Below are 22,442 nucleotides of genomic sequence, written 5' to 3'. Positions count from 1 at the left end.
CCACAGATCACTGAAGGTTGCCTTTGTGAAAACTTCCCTTGCCCTGAGCTTAGAGCATCTCCATAGTGAGTTAGGTGAGGGTAAAGTACTAACATTCTAGAATCAGACAAAAGGTTTAATAATTTACCTGGGACTTCATGTTTTCTGCCTACTAGGGTTTGTTCACAAAGCATATGAAAATGAATTTGATAAATGGTATTGAAAATTTTAAATTCAAAAAGAAAGTCATGTTCTAAAGTTATGATCATCTGAAGGATTATTAGCAATATTGTACTACTCATTTCCTAGATTCTTAGAATCTTTTCCTTTTCTATGCATATCTCGTCTGCATTAACATTCCCACTATTTTTAAGTGGAACGAGATATGGAAGGAAATGAGAATTGAATCCATTATTGAGAATGACACACAACACTTTCATCCTCAGAGTTTGATTCATTAACTACATAAATAATCCATGTTGACAGGTCTGTCTCAACCAGTTTTTAGAAAAAGCATGAAGTATTTATATTTTTCTGCAAATAGATCAATCCAACTCCAGCTCCCATCACCCAAAATGAGCTACAAAATAAACAACATGCTATCTTTTATTGTCCTTAAAATTTTTGAGAATAAGAAGGTTTACTTTTTCTATTTTTAAAAAATTTCATACCATATGGGGCTGGGGTTGTGGCTTAGTGGTAGAGCATTCACCTTGCTGTGCAAAGCCCTGGGTTCAATCCTCAACACCACATAAAAATAAATAAAATAGAAGTATTGTGTCCAACTGCAACTAAAAAATAAATATTTAGAAATAGATTTATACCATAAAATGACACATATTTACTTCTACCATTTTTAATGCTTTTGTTTTTAATTCATGGAATCAGAAAAACAGTTGCTTTTGTTACTATTGAATTCATTTTACAGTTTAGACCTAATTCTCAACCTTCGACTTTTCTGATAAATGTAAAAGTTGAAAAGTGGAAAACGTGGTTCGCTAATGGGCTGTTCTGTCACCCAGCTTTTCTTAGCAAGTAATGACAGCACATTCCACACTTAAGAGCCACTTGGTTTTTCCCTCCCAAATCGATAGACTAAGAATGTTTTTTACTTATTTAAGAAGATAGCTTTTCTCTAAAAGTGTTATCTTTGCTAATCATCACAAAACAAGCAGGAAGAACCATCCATGCAGAAGCTGCGGTCCCTTTCTAGTGGGAAGGTCAGTTTTTCAGTGGTGGGTAAAGGCTTTGACTAGCTGACACTCACTTCAGAAATTTTGCAATTCTGAAATTTTCTCAGTTCTGGTTTCTTTTATGACCACAGGCTATCTAATTAAATTTTTCTGTGCATCACTCTGCTCATATCATCTACCACTTTGAAAGCCATCAGAGACACTGGGAAGAAGAATTACGGTCTATCTAACATATCGAAAGCTCTTCAAAGTTCTTTGGGGGAAAATGCATTGTATATAAATTTGATGTGTGGGCATTTTTTGAATAGGATATTGAGGTCTTATTTCAATACATTAAATTTATATGGATATGATACTAAGCTTAGTTTTTTTCTTTCCTTTTTCTATTATGCTTTTTATAACTTTTTTGAAGTGTGAACAGAAGGAAATTTGATTTCATTTTGGCAAATGGGATTATGAATATTTTTTTCCTTTCCATTATTGCATTTTTAAAACATAAAAAATAAAAAGAATAGTATAATAAGCCCTCATGCACTTTAACAGCTTTATAGATTATTAACATCCTATTAACATGTTTTAAGGAGTCATAGAATTACATTAATGAACACAAATCCAACTCATTATTGAAGTGAAGTTTTATGAAAAATAGGATGACAATGAGCTTTTGCTATTAAATGTACCAGGAAACCCATACTAGTGAAAATATCGTAGGTGGAAAAAAATGCAGAGAACTTGTAGAGAGGCCACCTAGAGAAAAGGAAATCACATGGCAGAGTCCCTGGGACTAAAAAGAAAGGTGGCCTGTCTTCAAGTTCTCTGCAATAGAGTAGCTGGAATTTTTACATGATATCTCAGAGCTCCCCAAAACCCAAAGCAAAGCTTTCCAGCCTTCTAAGTCTTAAGCTTGAAACTAGCACACTTTTGTCATACTCTTTTGGCTATGGGAAGTTATAGGCCAGCCTAGATTTAAGAAAAGGGAATTGTACACAGTATGAATTACTAGAGACAAGATTCACTGGAGGCCACCAAAGCAGCACACTACCATTGCCTTTGTGGTCTGATGTTATTATATTTAGAGTATTTCTGAAAACAAAGTATACGTGGGACTTATAATATTCTAGTGGTTTATTGTGATAGGTTTAAAGAATTGTATTTAGTTTGTATTTATCGAGATCCAGATGGAGTTATACTACCATTAGGCTTAAGCTGTGCAATGTTACAAGCTCATATTACCCACCTTTTGTCTTTCCTATTGATTGAATACTCATCTTTAAAATGAAGATGATATATTCCAATCTTTCAGTTGAAAAACTAGGATTACTCTCTGGGGTGTTTCAAAGAGTAAATGATGAAAATATGTATGTGGTGCGACGAATGACTTCCTTTCTTTCTTTTTTTTTTTAAAGAAGATTCGGGGAAGTATCCAAAATAAAAATTTGCTATTACAACTTTTCTTATGAGACGAATTTAAAATATTACATATATTTTGTTCATTTTAGAGCAATAACTGCATTGAGACCATCACGGGTTTAGAGAATCTGAAAGTCCTGCAGAACCTAGATCTGTCCCATAATCAGATATGCAGCCTCCAAGGCCTACAGAATCATGACCTCCTGGAAGTGATCAACCTGGAGGATAATAAGGTAAGGTGCTCCCAAGTCTTGGTGTCTGCATCTACCTAAGAAGACACATTAGAGAGTTAACACATACACCCTTTATTTATCTAGGTGGCCTGTCTTCAAGTTCTCTGCAATAGAGTAGCTGGAATTTTTACATATCTCAGGGCTGTCACATGAAATGACCTGTCACATGAAATGCCAGTTTAGAAATGTTATTCTAGCAAATTTATTAGAGCAGTAGTTCCAGAAGCACTGTTTTTTAAAATAAATATTTACAGTTCATGAGTTTTGAAAAGTTGATGCTTACTAATTGCACTGTTTTAAAGGTTTAAACTGCAATCATGTGTGTATAATTTTCTGGAGTAAATGTGCTCATGCAAAATTTTGTGTAGAAAGATGGCATTAGAAATATCTGAACTGTCAGATCAAGGGGAGTGGAGTATGAGACTAGCCTCAGGCTGGTATTACTCTTGCCTACATTCAAAGAGAAGACTGTGCCAGTATTGATGTCAGAGGAGAGGCTTGGGAGATGTTGGCTGTTATGGTTTGGATGTGAGGTATCCCACAAAAGCTCCCGTGTGAGACCGTGCAAGAAAGTTCAGAGGATAAATGATTGGGTTGTGAGAGTCTTAACCCAATCAGTGAATTAATCCTCTGATAGGGATTAAGTGAGTGGTAACTGAAGAGGTTTTGTGTGGCTAGAGGAGGTGGGAATTGGAGATGTCCCTATATAATTTGCATCTGGAGAGTGGAGTCTCTCTCTCTGCTTCTGGAACATCATGTGAGATGCTTCCCTTTGCCACACTCTTCCACCATGATGCCTGCCTCATCTTGAGCTCTGAGGAATGGAGCCAGCTGTCTGTGGACTGGGACCTCTGAAACTGTGAACCCTTAAATAACTCTTTCTTCCTCTGCAGTAGATCTGGTCGGGTCTTTCAGTTGCAGCAGTTTTTGAAAAAGCTGACCAAAACATTGGCCAAAGCGTATAACATTCTGGTTTGATAGGAGGAATAAATTCAAAGATCTATTGCACAGCATAGTTACTAAAATTAATAATAATATATCATATCTTTGAAAAATGCCAAGATGGTAGATTTTAAATGTTTCTACCATAAAATAATAACTTGGTGAAGTAATACATATGTTAATCAGCTAGATTTAGCCATTTGACAATTTATATATATTTCAAAACATCATGTTACACATGATGGATACATATAATTTTATAAAAAACTTTAAAAATACTTTAAAAATGTGAACACCCCAGGAAAGGGGCAAAAAAAAAAAAATGTAGAGAAGAGGCATGGAAAGTTACTTCTTATATCCTGTTGGCAACAATAGGGTATGATCCTAATCTGTATAATGGGTTGAGAATTGGGCATATTCAAATTTTGAAATCTGGTTTAAGATATATTGCAAAAATTATATAAGCTGATTTTCACTCTTAATTGCATTTTATTTTTAATAAAGCATTTGCGCTTCTAGTCGTGATCTATTAAGTTGGCACCTCTAGCCAACTTCATAAGCAATGAGATCTCTATAAAGTGATTTTATTCATATTGAGTACTTCATTTATTTCTTCTTCCCCTCTCTCTCTCTCTCTCTCTCTCTCTCTCTCTCTCTCTCTTTTGTACCAGGGATTGAACCCAGGGGTGCTTAATGACTGAGCCACATCCCCATCCCTTTTTTTTCATATTTTATTTAGAGACAGGGTCTCACTGAGCTGCTTAGGGTCTCGCTAAATTGCTGCGGCTGGCTTTGAACTCTCAATCCTTCTACCTCAGCCTCCTAAGCCACTTGGATTACAGGCGTGTGCCACCATGCCCAACTTGTTTATTTCTTCTTGAGAATGAAAAGTTGGTCAAAGCTTGAGACAGTCTGTGCTCAGTGGAGCAATGTGTGACGCTGTGGAGACTTGCTCTGTCTTGCTGGAATGCTGTTTATCAGTTAGGTCTGACCCTTTTTCTGACAAATTTACATCATCTGTTAAGTTGCTAAAAGTCAAAGTTAGTTATTAAAGTCTGAGAATAAGTGAACTTTTAATCATAGAAAAACTGTTCATCTTCATCTCACTTGATTTGTATATCAAGTTGTTTTGATCACTTCTCAATTCTAGTGGATGAACTTTGTTCATTGCACTGTGTTTCTTAGGACATCAGCATGATCTCTATTTCATGTTATTTTTTCCTTTTTACACAATTACCATTGAAGACTGTTTTTTTTTTTTTTAAATTCCTGCTTAAAATGGTTCTCACATATAGCCGGGGGTGTTGAAAAGTTGGAATAAGCTCATTATATGTCAACTCGGGGCATCTCATGATTTAGGAAAAGGAGCAATGGTAATGATAGTAAAAATTACAGTCATAAAATTATCTAGACATATCTGCTGAGTACTTATACACCAGGCACTAGTCTAAGCACTTTACATATCTCATTTAATCCTTATTACAACCCTGTTATTATTGCTGTTTTGTAGATGAAGAAACTAGGGCACAGAAAAATTAAGTAATTTGCCCAAAGTTCTATATAGCAAAAAGCAGAACCAGGACTCAAGTAGAGAATGCTTTGCCTCCTGAGTCAATGTGCTTACTCTCTGCAAGATAACACAGCAAATGAAATGCCAATGCCCCCCCCCCTTTCAGAACTAGGTGTGGTGTAATGCCAGAGAATAGTGCTTTTTTCTAGAAATACAATGTGAGCCACAGAAGTGAGTCATGGATATCATTTAAAATTCTCTAGTAGTCACAATAAATGGAAAAAATAAACAGGTGAAATTAACTTTAATGATATATTTTACTTAATATATCCAAAATATGATATTTTTAGCACATAATCTACATATAAAATTATCAATGAGTTATTTTGCCTTCTGTTGTCTCATACTGAGTTTTGACATTGGGTATATGTTCTATGCTTAGATGACATCTCAGTTCACTCTGGCTGTAATGCAAGTGCTAAGTACTACATGAGGCTAGTGACTACCATATTGGGGAATGCAAGTCTGCAGACACCTCTCAAACAGTATATAGTTCTCTTCCATTTCAAGAGACTTTTCACATTACATTCAGAACAGTTTAAAGAAAAAAGAGCTATCCTCAAGCAAAGACAGGAGTTTATAATTTTCAAGTGTTAAAGAGATTCTATTAAAAAGAAAAGTGGCTACATGTCCCAAAAGGAGCTCCTTTGGTAACAACTGGGTCCTTGACAATAACAGGATTACCTGGCTCCCCACTGGGTAGGTTGGGGAGCAACAGATGGTACTTTGAAACATTTGCTGAGCCATCTGAAGAGTTCCTCAGAGATTTCTCCAGGACAACTGAGAATTCTATGTATCAGGGATGGAAAATTTATCATGTAAAAGAAACACAGCAGAGTTTCTGCTTCTCATCTGATTATTTTGGGGTTAGGAGCACAGTTTTGATGGGAAGGACTTGGATCAAGGTTGTTTCCTTGTTTGGCCATTGAAACGTGGTAGCTCCTACCCAGCTTCATTTGAATTACTGTCCTCGACACATGTTTACTGTCTGCTGGTAACATGCATGGGGACCTCTGTCACCATCCATGCTGCAGACCTTGTTAGATTTTAAACCATGTCTAGCATTTAAAACCTGGCCAAATCTGTTAACTCTATCAGGTAGCCCCTGACCTTTCTTCCAGCAGTGAGACGTTGCTCTGGAGTGACTTAGAGAATCCTGGGGTACTTCCCTGAGTCTTAGTGTGGCCGTTTCACATGGTTTATCCCAAATATTTTTTCTTCTGAGTCTTTGTAAGGATTAACAAGATAATTCTCATAAAGCAATACAAGCAAGGAAAGAACTGTGATCCTAAGTAACAGTGGTACTCCCCCAAGCTCTTAGTCTTTGTTGTTTGAGTGTCCTGGCCTTTCTCCCAGAATGAGAAGACCACAATTTTACCTTTTATTTTTGTGACACCTCAAACAGATTAGAAGTTCTTCATGGAAGATTTCTTGCTTCTTGTTGTTCGGAGATGCATACCATTTGTCTCAGGCAAGCAATGCTCAAATCTTCATTGGTTCCTGGCTCATGTTTCTGTTTATGTCTGTGGACAAAAGGAGTTTGGGGGATTGAACACAGTCTGGTTCCTAAATCAACTTGGTCTCTCCTGTGATTTACATTTGTTAGACCTGAGAAGAGAGGGGTTAGACTCCTTGGGGTCCTTGGGGCCTCCAGGGACTGACAACATTGGTGCAGTCACCTGAGCTGGGTATAGGAGATGCAGGCATGATCAGATCTGCTGCTAAATTCAGTTCCCATTCCACCTGGCCAAGGAACTCCTGCCACGGGATGCAAACAGGAAGGAGGCCTGTTTTGGAGGCCTTTGGCCTCTTTAGATTCAGGAGGGTTGGCCAGGTCTAGGTAACCTGAGCTTCCATATACTTCCAAGACAATAGAAACTGTCCCAGTGTCTCTCTCTCCTGGTGGCTGTGGCATAAAGCCCTGAGAGGGACACACTTGGATTCCAATCCTGATCTGCTTCATCACTTTGGCAAATACTTTTTTGAGCTTTCAGATCAAGGCCAACCCCTTCCCTCTCCGTCCATGGCCCCATACCTAGTGCCTACCTCATGGTGGTGAGTTTGGCTCCATGGAGTTGGAGTCCGCTTGCTGTAGCCAGCAGTTCAGGACTGAGGCCTCTTGTGGCCTTTTTGCATCACTGGGCGTGGAGAGAGCATCCTAGGGGCAGCGTGTGGAGTGAGACGCTCTTGCAGAAGAGGGTGGGAATTCCCAGTTGCTGGCGTTTCCTTCTGATCTTCATACAGACCAAGCTCACTTCCACTTCAGGGGCTTTGCATATCTGGCATCTCCACTAGGAGTTTTCCCCAAAATTTCAAAACAGTTTACATGTTTGTTTAATGTTGGCTTCTGTCAAACCCTCAGAAACATTCTCTGACCATCTCAGGCCTCTCTAGCTCCCCGGCCCTATTTTCTGTCTTTATTTCTCACTAGTCCTTATTTCTGTCTGAGATTCTAGCGTATCATGTATTCTGTTGTTACATCTTGAAGAGTTTTTGTCTTTCCCACTATACTGTTAGCTTCAGGAGCTCAGGGATTTTATCTTGTTCACTTTGTGCAATGTCTGGTTCGTAGTTGGCACTGAAGAGTATTTGTTGACTGAATGCAGGGCTCTCAGGAGCCCTCAAGAGCGCTCAGATTTGCCTCTCGCCTCGCAAGTGCTTGGTTGGCATTTAAGGTGCATGTGATGAGATTCTAGAGTGATTGTGGATAAAAAAAAGGCATTTCAAAAATCTGATTTAATAGTAAAGATATTTTACCAAATGGATATGATACATCAGGATTTACCAAGTCATTCACTCACTGAAATTTGTTATGTCTGTAATTTGCTATTAAACATAATGTTATAGTGTGTATTCCTTATGTGCATATTTTATTATGAGGATAAATTCTTGGAATTCCTGGGTATGGGCATTTAAAATACTCTTGATGGGCTGGGGTTGTGGCTCAGTAGTACCATACTTGTCTGGCATGTGTGAGGCTCTGAGTTCAATCCTCAGCACCACATAAAAACAAACAAACAAAAAAACAAATAAATAAATAAAGGTATTGTGTCCATCAACAACTAACTAACTAACTAAATAAATAAAATACGATTGATATATTTTCTGAAGGTTCATACTAATTAAGACCCTCTGCTGTTTGAGCAACTAATAAATTTCTGATGTTTAAAATAAATAAATAAATAAATAAATAAAGTTACCAAATTATAGTGACCAAAAAAAAAAAAAATCAAGATCATTGTAATGTTTTGAGCAACTAATAAATTTCTGATGTTTAAATAAATAAATAAATAAATAAAGTTACCAAATTATAGTGACAAAAAAAAAAAAAAAAGACCTCTGCTGTAGTATATTACTACACTTTTGTCAACAAATGTCATTTTAAAATCATGTCAGTCTGGTAGAGGAAAGTGGTGTTTTGTATTCTGTTTGTTAGGAATATCTTTGAGGTTAAATATTTTTGTGTGTTTGTTAACCTTTTGATTTCTGTTTTAGAAATTATCTTTTCATTCCCTTAATTACTAATTATTTTACGACAGTTTTTCTTTTGCTTTTCATTGTGCTTAAGGTGCTTTTGATATACATATTAAAATAATTTATGAAGGGGTTGGGGTTGTAGCTCAGTGATAGAGCACTCACCTCGAATGTGGGAGGCACATACATGGAGCCAAACTCATCACCATGAGATATGCACTAAGTATGGGGCCATGGGCAGAGAGGAAGTGGTTGGCCTTGATCTGAAAGCTCAAAAAAGTATTTGCCAAAGTGATGAAGCACATCAGGATTGGATTCCAATACATAGTGTTCCTACTATGGGACTGTGTTATGACTCAACAGATCCCTGGGTTCTATCCTCAGCACCACATTAAAAAAAAAGGTATTGTGTCCATCTAAAACTAAAAAATTTTTTAAAGATAAAGTAATTTATGAAGTATAATCAATATATTCCTTTGCTTCCCTTTATTCTTTTTATAATGTTTGTGAAGTCTTTTTTCATTCTAAATCTGGTACACGTTCACCAAAGCTTTTTTGTCTGTTTTTCTTCAACTTTTAATCTATAGTTTATTTTGTGGTATAATTGAAACAAAAATTTAAATTTTCTCTTTTTCCCCAATATCTAATAGTGATATGATGATAACAACTATCATTTATTGAGTGCTCACTGTATGCCCAACATTATGCTCAATAATTCTCATTCATTCATTAATACATTTAACCAGTACCTTTTCTGAATAATTTTCTCACTGACCTGTGGTCCACTTTTTAAAATATTCTATTCCATTGGTCCATCTGTTGTCTTTTAATGCAGTAATGCATTTATCACCACCACCATCATCATCTAATTGATAGAGTCTGTAATTTGAAAAACACTGCTTTTCTGCACAGATGGATGTATACATAGCAGTGGAAAAAAATTAATCATTGCACCTAATGGTCTCCTAAGGAGGTGTGTGTGTGTGTGTGTGTGTGTGTGTGTGTGAGAGAGAGAGAGAGAGAGAGAGAGAGAGAGAGAGAGAGAGAGAGAGAGAATATGATATGTATGTTGAGATATTTTTAAAGAAAAGGCTTTAATAGATCCCTTTAGTGCTGGATGATGGTGCTTGGAGAGCATGACCATGAAGGAAATGGCATAAAAAAGAAGTTGGTGTACTTCTGGATTGCAGTGGTCACCAAGGGTCAAGTAGGTTAGGAAGGGGCTGGCAGGACATTCTTGCCAGCAGATAGCTCATAAGAGTCTAACCTCTCTGACAATTTTTACTTTCAGTCATTTGGGGTGCTGTTGTCCCTTCTACACTTCTATAAAAGCTTGGCACATGCATAGCCTTGGGTCTGTGGCCTTTTGGAGAAAAGATGGAGGGTGGTGGTGTCGGCTGCTGAGTGAGGCTGTGCAGGAGACAGGGACACATACAGAGTAATGGGTATCTGTAGCATTTGCTAATTTAGCAGAAGTGAAGACTTGAAGCCAGGCTACCCCATGGCTGCTTCCTTCTTCCCAACTTCATCAGACCCTTGGAAGGACTGGGAAGAAAGTTGTATCCCTTGCATTTGACTCTCAAAGATTCACTGATCCCAGCTGACATTTTATTGGTGATATAATTTCATACAGTCCATGATCATTCTATTCATAGTGTTTGCAACATATCAAGATTTTTCTGGGGCTGGGACTGTGACTAAGTGGCAGAGTGCTTGCTTAGCATGTGTGAGGCACTGGGTTCGACTCTCAGCACCACATAAAATAAATGAAACAAAGGTCCATCGACAGCTAAAAAAAATTAAAATTAAAAAAAAGATCTTTCCATGTCAATCACTGTAGATATCATAATTGTCTAAAATGAATACATAGTGTTCCTACTATGGGACTGTGTTATGACTCAATGACATAATGATATAATAATAGAGTTCTTGAGAAATTAGAAACTTTTTACTTTTACTAATAACATTAGACTGAATGTTCTTATATCTAATTTTGCCTGTCTGATGATCTCCATCAGAAACATCTTGAAGTAGGATAGCTCGTTCATAGCTTAAACATACATGCAATACATCAGATTCCCCTTTAGAAAGAATATACTAATCTCTATTCTTACCAGCAATGTCTACAGGTGCATGTGGCTAAGACTTGTTGGTGAGATGTGGTGAGTGCAGGAACACATTTCCTCTTAATGTTTATTTTAGGTTCAAGGACAAGAATTCCATGCTAGAGGGAAATTATCCACCACTCAAAAGTTCTGTGGAGCAGTATGAAACAAGTTTATACTCTATCTTCTTGAATGACACAATATTAAAAAATTCATCTCTTTTTTTTTTAGATGATCCATCTAATGATGGACTGCCTAGTATCCTATGGAAAAGCATGTGTATAATAGCCTAACATTGCTCTAGCCAGATTGATGTGTGCAGGTTGTATATTGCAACTTTGGAGTTTGCCTTTCATATTACATTTTTGAAAATGGCACCCTTTGAACATGATGCATATGTTCATCTCCTAACTTAGCTTTGGGACTAATTTACATTTTAGTGCATTTTGTGGTTGCAGAACTCAGGGTTACTGAGACCCTGCTATTGGAATGCTTTTGCAGCATGTGCACAAAAGTTTTGGAAAAAAATAGAAATGAAAAAGTGATTATTAAGTTATTGAAAACTCCAATATCTATACCAATAAAGTTGTGATTTGTCTAATCGTAGAAAATTTAAAGTATTTGTCTTTAGTGGAGGATTCAGGCCTGCTTCAACCCAAGTTGGTTAAATTAAGGATCTACCAGGCAATCTTTTTTCCTTTTACTTTTCAAAGTTGGGAAACAACTTATTCAGAAATGGGTGAAAAATAAATGTACAGTCTATTAGCAAAAAAAAAAAAAATTAAGGCAAATAGTGGATACTCATCAAGAAATATGTCGTGCCTATTCAGTTTTTACCTTTCCTAAAATAATTCTCTTCTGTGGAAAAAGTGATAGAGCCACAGGCATATGGAGTAAGAGGGCTTAGCCAGTTACAAAGGAGCAGGGCTAGGGAGGGAGGTTGAGTGGCGGAGGGCTCAGTAGGTGTAGGGACAGGTGGGGAGTCAGGCCAGCCTTGTGTGCAGTTTTTGTACTGTTACTTTTGTACTCTTTTATTTCCATTTAAAATAAATATGGATGAGAGAAGGAAGCCAAAGGTTCTCTAACTTGAGAAAAAGAAGAAAAGGTGGTTGTGTGTTCACATTTATTGAAGAGGTAATTCCCATGTCTGTGTAGTTTTGTGGAATTCTTGTTAAAAAGCTGGATATTCAAATAGGGCAATATTAAAAAATAAATTTAAGAATCCAAACTGGACTCCATTATATTGTTTTTCCTATTGCCTTTGTGCATTGTCTATTAATATTTTTGCTTTGATTAAACAGATTGCTGAGCTGAATGAAATAGAATACATTGAAAATCTTCCTATTCTCCGAATTCTCAATCTTCTAAGAAATCCAATTCAGGTGAGAGCTCATTTATATGAGGGGAGGAGGTGGAGGAGGACCTTAAAAGTTTTCCTCTTCGGGAAGTACTTCTGATAAAGAACATCCGGTATGTGAATACACTTTATCTTTCTTCTCTGTCTTTTAGAAAAAAAATTAGTCAGGATAAGTAACGTGGCACCTAAAATGACCTGTTTTTCTAGAAATTAGATTTTTGTGACTACAAGCTGTCTGCACAGCAACACTATCAGTAAAAGTCGAGTCCAGAACTGAATGTCATTCACTTGCCTTGCAGGGTCATTTGTGGCCCATCCTGGGTGGCACTAGGATTGTAGGAGAGAACAAGTGACACTGGAGAGCAGTGTTCATTCACATCAGAGAACACAAGACCCCGGAAGTATAGACAGAACATGGTTCCTATTTTGTAACAGAGTCAGAGAAACTGTATGATTAAATACCTGAAGTGATATATAGCCATGAAATTGGTGTGGTTATAAGAATTATTATAAAACTATATGTATATATGTATGGAGTTATCTCCTAGGGTTTCTTAACCTCTGAGATGCAAAGCTCAGGTTTTTGGGTTTCTTTTTTTTTCTCCATTGATAGATCCATTCTCCTGGCCTCCCTCCTTCCCTCCTGTCCATCTGTCCTTCATCCAGTTTTATACCTCATCCTTCACGTTAGCTTCCACAGACTCTTGCCTGTGTGCGTCCCCAGGTGCCTTTCTTCCTGTATGTAGTAGATGAATATGTCTGGGAAAGTGAACCGCAAAATAGAAAAATAAATAAGGAAGATTTAAAAGTAAAAGCAGCCCTTGTTGAGGGACTAGTGAGAGAGAATTTAAAAGCGTCTCTGGGAAAGTGAGGAGTGGGACATGGCCTGCATGTCCCAGTTGCAGATCCTTAAACTGCATTTACACATGTCCATAAAGAAACACTACACGCCCTGGAGAGAATGCTGGGTGCACACCCTCTCTACAACGTTCACACATGGTATACATCAAAGAAAGCTTAACATTTCTAATTGACATATGTACTTATTTATGGGATATGGTGTGATAATTCAGTACATGTATACAATGCATAATGATTAAATCAGGGTAATTAGCATTTTCATCTCCTAATTCCTTTGTGTTGGGAAGCTCAGTAAAAGATACCTTTGTATATTTAGTCACATGAATTCTCTTCTATAAAAGGTACCATCCACTATTATCTTGCCTTTCAAAGCAATGTAGCTTCTTTATACAAAAGACAAAATGACATTTTAAAAAGCAGATAATCCTAATAGAACAGATGGTAGGGGGTAATAAAGAATTTGTTTTATAAGTGAATATTAAATTATTATTGTTACGAGAAATTAATAACAAATGATACAAATCAATACAAAAATGCAAATAGACAATAAAATAATAATAAATCGCAAAATTTAATTCTTTGCAGTAATGAAACTCATTGGCATTAGAAAACAAGGTTTGAGCTACTGGCCTTGGAATCTTAGATGAGATGTTTTCCCTCTCTGAGGCTTAGTTGTTTTTTTCTTTAGAAATGAGGATAATCCTACCTACCCTGCTTATCTCACATGGAGATTAATAAGATCTGCACATTTGAAGAGCTTTAAAAATGACAAGGCGCAGCCTGCATCTGATTGTTAATACATGGGGCCTGGGGAGTCTTAGGAGGGGGTCTGGGGATGGTAGCGGTGGCAGGCCAAAGGCCCGAGCTCTTGAGAAAAGACTGTGGTGCTTGCCGACTTGGGGAAAAGAAAGCAACTGAATGGTCCTCTTGATATTTTACATAGGAAAACCCTGAATACTGGTTATTTGTAATATTTATGCTACTGCGACTCACAGAATTAGATCAGAAGAAGATTAAAGTAGAAGAAAAGGTATGTGAATCATTATCATTTCATGTGTTTATGGGTTAAAAAAAGCCTTCACTGACTGCTGTAGGACCAGTGTAATCAATATTTGAGATGCAGACTAATCTGTAAAGTAATTCTTACTTAGGGACTGTTTCCTTGTCCCAGGATTTATCAGTCAAACCCTCTGCAGAGCTTGGCATCAACAAATGCAGGCTTCCGTTGGTCCAGTGGAAAGCTTAGCTATGAGAAGCAGAAGAGACACTCTTCTTATCTAGGCCACGTTGTGGCAGATTAGCAGTTTGAAAACTATCCTGTTGGGAGAGGATACCATCCTATCTGGGTTACTTTAAAAATTAATTTAATAATAAAATGTACTATAATGTCATCCTACTATATAATCAAAAGGTATTCAAATAAATAGCTTCTCTGATATTTTTAATCCTTTAATTCTGCTCTTTAAAAGAATGATTTATCTGGTCATACAATTCCAGAGCAGCCAGTCTTGAATGCTAACACCTGACTCCCTCCCTACCATCGCCAGAGTAGAGATCTCTACTAGTGAGGCCTTTCCCACATTGGATGTGAATTTGAGACAGGACTGAAGACAGGTGTAAATGGGTGGAGAGGCACGTATTCCATCTCAGATGTGCCTTTCTGTAATCTTGACTAAAAATAGATACAGATGATCCCTATTATTATTTTCATGCTGAAAGTCACTTAGTAGATTTCTCTTTTCCTTTAATATTTTGCAAAAAGAATAAAATTTATAACCATTATTAAATAAAAGTATGGCAGATGAGACTGTTTGGAAGATGGTAAAGATGAGATAGGGAGCAGCTCATTAGGAAGAAAAGACCATATTTTCCAATGGAGAAAGCTCTACTAAAGGAGGAAGTTTGGGTAGAACGTGAGAGTGTGGAATAATTCTGGGTGACATGGCATTAGAAAAAAATTCCCCAGTATCTACTGCTGTAATCTAGAACTACAAATTTTATTATTCTTCTTGTACTAAAAATTGCAATCTTTGCCATAGTAAAAGCAAGCATAGACTTCAGAGGTCTGGTTTTTTATTTTTTTTCCTTCTGCCCCTCCCAAACCCAGGGATATAAAAAGTACGAGATCAAAGGATTCTACTCAACGTTTAAAAATAATTATCATTATTTAGATTTTAGGAATGTAAGAGTTGACATGAAAACTAATCACGGGCATGGGTTAGATTAGTTTGCATACCTGGTTGCATGTCTAGAATAATTCATTAAAGAAACTCTAAGCCCTGTCTTCATTTCAGAAACCAAACATTTTCCCTTTTACTTGTCTAATTCTGGAAAAGGTTTCAGCAGTGAATAAATATGACCCTCCCCCTGAAGTGGTCGCAGCCCAAGATCACCTGACTCATGTTGTCAACAGCGTCCTGCAGCCACAGAGGATCTTTGACAGGTATTTATGTGGACTCTCCAGGGTAGAACTCAGGATGGGCAAGCAGACGACAAGCTCATCATTTTCCCCAGCCCTCTATTTTGTGACCGGTTCATTTCCTAGACATGTGACTTTCTCTGAGGGAAGGGGCAAGTGTTTTTTGATAGACCGTACTGTCTCAGTTATGGCCTATCATACTTCAGCCTGCTGCTCTCAAGCAGGGGGACCCACTGATTCATCTTTACTCTTTCATCAGACCCCTTGTATGTCGGCTAGCCTGAGCCATATGATACTGAAATAAAAAAATAAAAAAGGTTGTCAATTCTTCTGCCTCAGCATCAGAACCCAGTCCCTAGTCTCATTAACGGAAAATTGTGATCATTTATATCCATTGTAAATCTTTCCTTTGCTGTGAATTAATACTAAATACTCCTGCCACAGAGCCTTCTGTGAACTCAGATTATTAGGGAGTCCCTAGAAGGAAGCACAGCTAGCCTAAGGGAGACCTGAAATATCTTTACTGAGTTGCAATCTACCCAGCAGGGAGGAGTCGCCCAGCTTGGTTGGGCGCATGAATAGAGTCTCTCACCTCTAAATTCCAAGACAGATTTACCACGGTTTCTCCATTTCTTTTTAAACAATCTGTTGGAGCAGATGGCCATTTATGCTGTAAGTATAATGCAGAAATTCTATCAATACCCAAAGGCATTTTAAAAATACTTGTAAAACTCTTGGGTATAAATGGCCTTTCTTGTGATATTTGCTTCTGTATTTCACATGGCTGGTTTCCCACAGAGAGCAAAATGTTTTATTTTGCAACCCAGGACATGATTTTTACGTAGAATTTAATAATGTGGACATTGACAGTTTCTGTGTGTATGGAAGCCCTCTAGGTGAAATGATCTATCGTTATTTGTACACATCTGGAAAAGCACATTTGATTTAAAAGGTGGGCATTTATGTCCTCATTGTATTTTTTTTTCCAGTTTATAATATTGCTACTTATTTCATGCTTTAGGGGGCATTTATATAAAAACATGTATCAAAAATTTGCAGCATGTTTGATAAACATGTATTTCTTGATCATTTCTGACTGTCAGGAAAATAAGAGCCAAGGCCCAACAGGCCGGATGTCCAGGATGGAGCAGTGTTCCTGGTGCTAGCTCAGCAGCTGGTGCACTGGCCCGCCTTTGCCCTTTCCGCTGGGCGCCAGCACCAGAAGTCAGGCCCAGGAGGGGAGCTCTGACTCTTGGCCCTGGGAAATGAATGTTGCATTATCGGAGAATCCTTGTCTCCCCCTCTCCTGGCATGACCAGGGAGAGGATACCGTATTCAAATGACACGGCCAAACCTTGACTCTGGCCTGGTAGTCATTGGTAGCTTTCTTATTTGAAATGACAAACTTCCCCAGTCTTGTGCATGTCTTGTGCCAAATCTGGAATTAGTCATTTTTCCATGAAGCCCCAGTGTTGGTGAGAAATGGTACTTCTCTGTCCTAAAATGGTGCTAGAGATACTCATAGCTTTTGGGTTGGTCATTGTTTCTAGGCTTTTTAGTGGAAAGAGCTGGTAACAGCTTTCTTTCCATTCATCCATCCATCTTTATCTGCACGTGTCCATCTACATCCATTCAATCCAACTGTGTCTCTCTATAGATGGCTCTATCTGTATGTACCTTGAGATCCATGGGTTAAGTAACTTGTCAATTCATAGCGATACTTAAAATTAAATTTCAAGACTACAGTTAAGCTTTATTTCTTCTCCTTTCCATTACATCTGCATTTACTTTTCTCCCCCACCCATAATCCTGATTCTCAAGGACAGAGAGGAGCATAGAATGACAAAATCTCGTAATCACTCATTTTTAAAATTTTAAAATGCTATGGCCAATGAGTCCTGAAAGACATTGAAAGCATTTTCTGCCTATGCTGCACCCATTTAACTTTGCCCCATTTTTTCTTGTGGTAAAATATCTACAGCATAAAATTCCTACTTTAACCATTTTTGCGTGTGTGTGTGTGTGTGTGTGTGTGTGTGTGGTTGGTGCTGAGGATTAAACCCAGGGCCTTGTGCATGTGAGGCAAGCACTCTTCCAACTGAGATATATTCCCAGCTACTTGAACCATTTTTAAGCAGACAGTTCAGGGACCTAAATACTCACCATGTTGTACAACCTTCACTCCCATCTATTCTCAAAGTATTTTCATCACCCCAAACAGAAACTCTATACCCACTGAGCAGTAACTCCCCTTCTCCAGTCCCTAGTAATCGCTCACCTTCTTTCTGTCTCCATGAACTTGCCTACTCCATATATTTCCTAGAAGTATCAACAACCCCATTTTTAAAGTAGCATACTGCATTTTTCTGGTCAGAACATACAGTTGCCACATACAGTACTTTCTCCTTCTTTGTTCTCATTTATTCGCTTTTAGTCTTAGTTCTCATTAGTCTTGAGCAACTACATATTTATTGCTCACTACCAGTCCTTTTACTGGTGTCTCTTGAGTCATTTGGGTTGTATGAGGCTTGTTTTCTAGTAGATTCCTTAGGAAGGACTGTGGGATCCTTGTCCTTTGAGTTCTGGCATGTTGGTAACAGTTGTCCCCTTCACACTTGAAGGTCATTTCTGCTAAATATAAAATTGGTTGCTCACAGTTTTTCCCTTGAATACATTGAAGATGTTACTCCACTTCGTTTTGGCATAAAACATTGCTGTCCAAATCTACTGTTTTCCTCTATAAGTTGTGTGCTCTCTTTTTCTAGTTTAACCACCATGTTTTCCCTTTTTCTTTAAAGCCCAGTAATCTTTTTTTTTTTTTATTAAAGCCCAGTAATCTTACTGTATTGTGTCTCGGTACTGGTCATTCTGGCTATTTGTAGGTATAAAGTGTGTAGTTATCTGTTTTGTTTTGTAATGTCAGGAAAATTTTCTTGAATTCAAAGTCTTTACTATGTTTCCTATTCCTTTGTTTTCGTTGCTTCTTCAGGAAGATCTCCTTTGTCTATTTTCAGCATTTGTCAATCCCTCTCAAATACATTTTTTCTCTTTAGACACTTTTCTAAAAGAAATGTATTTTGAGGTAATTATATATTCACATGTAATTATAAGAAACAATAGCAAGAAATTCTGTATACATTTTCCCCAATTTCCCCCAATTGTGATGTCTCACATAGCTTTGGTAGAGCATCAAACCCAGGAAATTGGCCCGGAAATCCACCAATTTTATTGGATTTCAGCAGCTGGGCCTGTCCTCATGTGTGTCTTAACTATTTAGTTTGATGCAGTTTTATCACCTGTAGATTCATCTGAGCACCACTGCAGCCAGTTTCATCACAAGGACTTCCGCAGCCACAGTGCCTCCCTTGCTCTCCCCTAGCAATCACTAATCTTTCCCCATCTCTGTAATGTCACTTCAAGAATGTTATGCCAGTGCAGTCATACAGCATAACTTTCAGGGATCCCACCACCCTAGTACAATGCCTTAGAAATTCATCCAAGTTGTTGTATGTATCAATAATTCCTCTTTTTTAGTGCTGAGTAGTGTTCCACGGTACAGATGTATCACACAGTTTACCTGTTGGAGGAAATGTGGACTGATTCCGACTTCTGGCCACTACTAATAAAGTTGCTGTGTACATAATGATCAGGCTTTTGCACGTGTGCGACAGCTGCAGCCTGGTGGCTGTGGAGTTCCCTGTCCTCAGATCTGCCAGCTGTGCCCCATTACTTCCTCCTCCCTCCTGCACAGACTCCAGCACGCTGCAGCTTTTGTGGGTGTGTGTTTGTTTTCTTACACAGGTTTTCCGTGAGCCTTTGCTCTTACATTTGTCTGTATGTGGCCATTCAAAGAGATTAGAACAGGATGCTGCTTCATCGTCTTCACAGAATTTTCGTTGAACCCATACTTCAGTTGTGTATTTCAAAACATTTTATTTTGTTCTGCACTTGTACGATTTGTTTCATGAGTCCAAACTGCTGTGCATGTCGCAGGATATTCTATCGATAAATTCGTCCTTTAGTCCAGTCTTCATGTCCAGAAGCCAAACCTAGAGTCATTTATCAACTCTTCTTTCCTTTGAGCGAGTTTATTAACCTTTCTGCACTTCAGTTTCTTCATGTGTTAGAGGGGAGTGATGACAGTAACATCTTCCTTAGCTCTTGTGATGATCAAATGAGGTGCTATGCTAGAATCACCTCCTAGAAACTCCTAGAATAGTGCCCAGCACATAGACATTGCTCAGGTAAATTTTTGTCATTTCTATAAAGTCTGCTTTGCCTACCTGTGTTCCAACTCAGTCTCAGAGGGCAGTCATTTCTTTCATTGACAAGTTCTGGAGGGAATATCTGAACAATTAATAACTACTTATCTTACCATATTTTTCCTTTAAAAAGCTTAGTAAAGTCAATTTACATAAATTTGTATTTTACCTAGCTTTTATCTATGCTTTGGATTTTATTTTTGACATAATCAACTTGTTTCTGGACCATCCTTCTGTCTGTAGTGTCTATGTATATAAGTGCTCATTACTGTAGTGGTGACATGGGGGCTTTTCCTAATGGGTGTAGTTAATATGCTGCATCTCTAATGGGAGTAGGACAGTAATTCACTCTGGTCCTGTGTCGCAGCACTCTTCCCAGTCTGGACGCTCCTTATCCCATGTTGATACTTGCTGGTCCTCAAGCTTGTGGGAAACGAGAACTTGCTCACCGCCTCTCCAGACAGTTTAGTACTTACTTCAGATATGGGTAAGTGTGTTTATTGGCTTATAAGACTTGGAAATTCTTCCAAGTTGTTACAAGTATCAGTTGTTCCTTTCTACTCAAATCTCAGATATTGCTAATTTTGGCTATTAATTTTAAGCACATTCATAAAAGTACATAATCAATTTTTTCATATTATATTTTATAGCAAAGCTAGAAGTGGTAAGTAAACTCAATGTTCCACAGACATGAGCTCTTGGGAAGGACAGAGTACCCTGAGAGTGTCAGTTCTTGAAAGTAATTTTTTTTTTTAATAAAATTGAATCAGTGTTGTTAGCTGGTCATAGAAAGACTAGGAATCTTTATTCTTATGCCATGTTAGTAGACGTGGTCAAGATGATTGTTAAAGCATACTTCCTAGTTATGGAACTTAACAAGTAGCAAGAAGATTTGGTCTTTTGTGAAACAGACAGTAAGCACATAGCAGTGACCACTCCCTGAAGCAATCAATCAGTGGTACATCCTGACTATTAGATGCCTCTTCCATAAAAGGTCCACTGGCTTCTTTGCCATTTATTATACTGTAGTATACATCCTCCAGATGTTTAACTTGATTCAATGCCAGCCCAAATCACTCTCCAGAGCTTGAGAGTGCTCTTCTTTATAACTGATCAGGATGGAGCTTGAAGGCAGGCTCCTCCTGTTGCCTCGAGGTGCAGCCGTGAATCACAGTGTTGGGTGGGATGTGCTCCAGGGGACAGCGACCCCAGCTTGCTCGCTTGGGACATGTGCTGGCAGCATGTGAGCTTGGTCTTCCTCTTCTGGGGCACCTTTCAGTAGCAACAAGGACAGAAAAGAGGCAGCAAAAACATCTCCTGTCTTTCCCTTTAGGTTAGCACTTGATAAACTCTCTTCTGGAGCAAATATTTGGTGACTGATTCCCTAATGGCCCAGTTAAAATAGAGGATATATCTTGAAAAACTAGAACCGTCCAAGAAAACCATCCAGCTGGGTTTACGGATGTTTTAGAGGTTCCTGTGAATGCGATTTAGAATTGCTGCTGTGGTCTTTTCAGCAGTTTTCCTATTTATTTTTTATTATGGTAAAGAAATTACTTTTAGATTAGTGGTGTGTGTTGATGAGCTGAGGATGTGACTACAAAGATATATAGGACAGCAAGAAAAAATAAATGCAAACTTATGCTCTTACAAAAAAAATTCCTTCCCCTTAAGCTACATAAGTTCAAATAATGTAAATACTATTTTAAACAGGTCACCTTATTTAAATATTTTAAATTGCAATCTGCATCTCAACAACTTTAAGACATACATACTACAGAATGATTTGATTAATATATTTTAATATTCTAAAGTAACAAAATAAATTAAAAGCTAATATTAGAATAAAAAGCATAAAGTGTCATTATGAAGGTACTGAACCTGTCCTAAAAGATAAGTTGAACACAGTGAATGTGAAGTCAAACTGGGACAAAGGGCATATGCTGGACTGTTGTGCTAATGTGTAAGTTTGGAACCTTTTAGCAAACTAAAGTGACCTAGGGAGCCAGGCTTTCTCTGGTTCCTTTCACGTCTCTATACCGATTGTGTTGCCCAGAGCTTTGCATTTGTGATGTGCTATTGCTGAAGCATGCTGGGTCCCTGTGTGCCTGGAATGTTTGTTGACTACCATCAAGACTCTGGTCCTGTCACCCCCACATTCTTAGCTGGCTTGGCACCCTCAATTACTCATTTTCCCCAAATTTTGTATTTCCCTTGTTAGAATGCTTATCCTCCACATTTCAATTGATTTATTTAATGTTTGTTTTCTCTGCTTGTCTGCAAGCCCAATGTGGGTAGGGGCCATGTCAGCTTTGTTCACTGCTGAGTTCTCAGTGCTCAGCATATGGCCTGGCACTGTGTGTTAAATGACTGGGCGATACTTATCTGGCAGGGGAGATTCCGTGATCATGAAGGTGGTTTTCCCAGGGTGAGGCTCATCCATTGCACTCCGGATGTGCTGACCCCTGTGATTTCCCCAAATGTAGGAACCTCGACTGCATAATTTGTGGTAGTGGGGGACTGCATTCACACTCTCAAAAAAAAAAAAAAGGAAAAGTATGACTGGGTGAGTGAATTGGAAGGCTTGATTCATAGTAAATGATACCTAATTATTTCGTGGAAATGACATATGATTAA

At 38.0% G+C, this 22,442-nt stretch overlaps 1 protein-coding gene and 1 non-coding gene across 2 annotated transcripts in view; both read left to right on the top strand.

Annotated features, from left to right (window-relative positions):
• The window catches only part of Lrguk (leucine rich repeats and guanylate kinase domain containing), a 74,654-nt gene that overhangs the window by 25,370 nt on the left and 26,842 nt on the right, over nt 1-22,442 (top strand). Inside the window, exons 7-12 of the mRNA XM_048786647.1 lie at nt 2,672-2,815; nt 12,208-12,288; nt 14,068-14,154; nt 15,461-15,567; nt 20,173-20,292; nt 20,923-20,980. Of these exons, the coding sequence (XP_048642604.1) occupies nt 2,672-2,815; nt 12,208-12,288; nt 14,068-14,154; nt 15,461-15,567; nt 20,173-20,292; nt 20,923-20,980 (597 nt within the window). The remainder of the gene's footprint in view (nt 1-2,671; nt 2,816-12,207; nt 12,289-14,067; nt 14,155-15,460; nt 15,568-20,172; nt 20,293-20,922; nt 20,981-22,442) is intronic.
• Nucleotides 22,183-22,342, top strand: LOC125611665. Its single transcript, XR_007341893.1, has one exon. It is a non-coding gene; the product is annotated as a U1 spliceosomal RNA (small nuclear RNA).

The sequence above is a fragment of the Marmota marmota genome, unplaced genomic scaffold (genome assembly GCF_001458135.2).
Source record: "Marmota marmota marmota unplaced genomic scaffold, marMar, whole genome shotgun sequence".
Taxonomy (NCBI): domain Eukaryota; kingdom Metazoa; phylum Chordata; class Mammalia; order Rodentia; family Sciuridae; genus Marmota; species Marmota marmota.
Note: the sequence above shows the minus strand (reverse complement) of the source record. Positions and strands in the feature narration are given on the sequence as shown.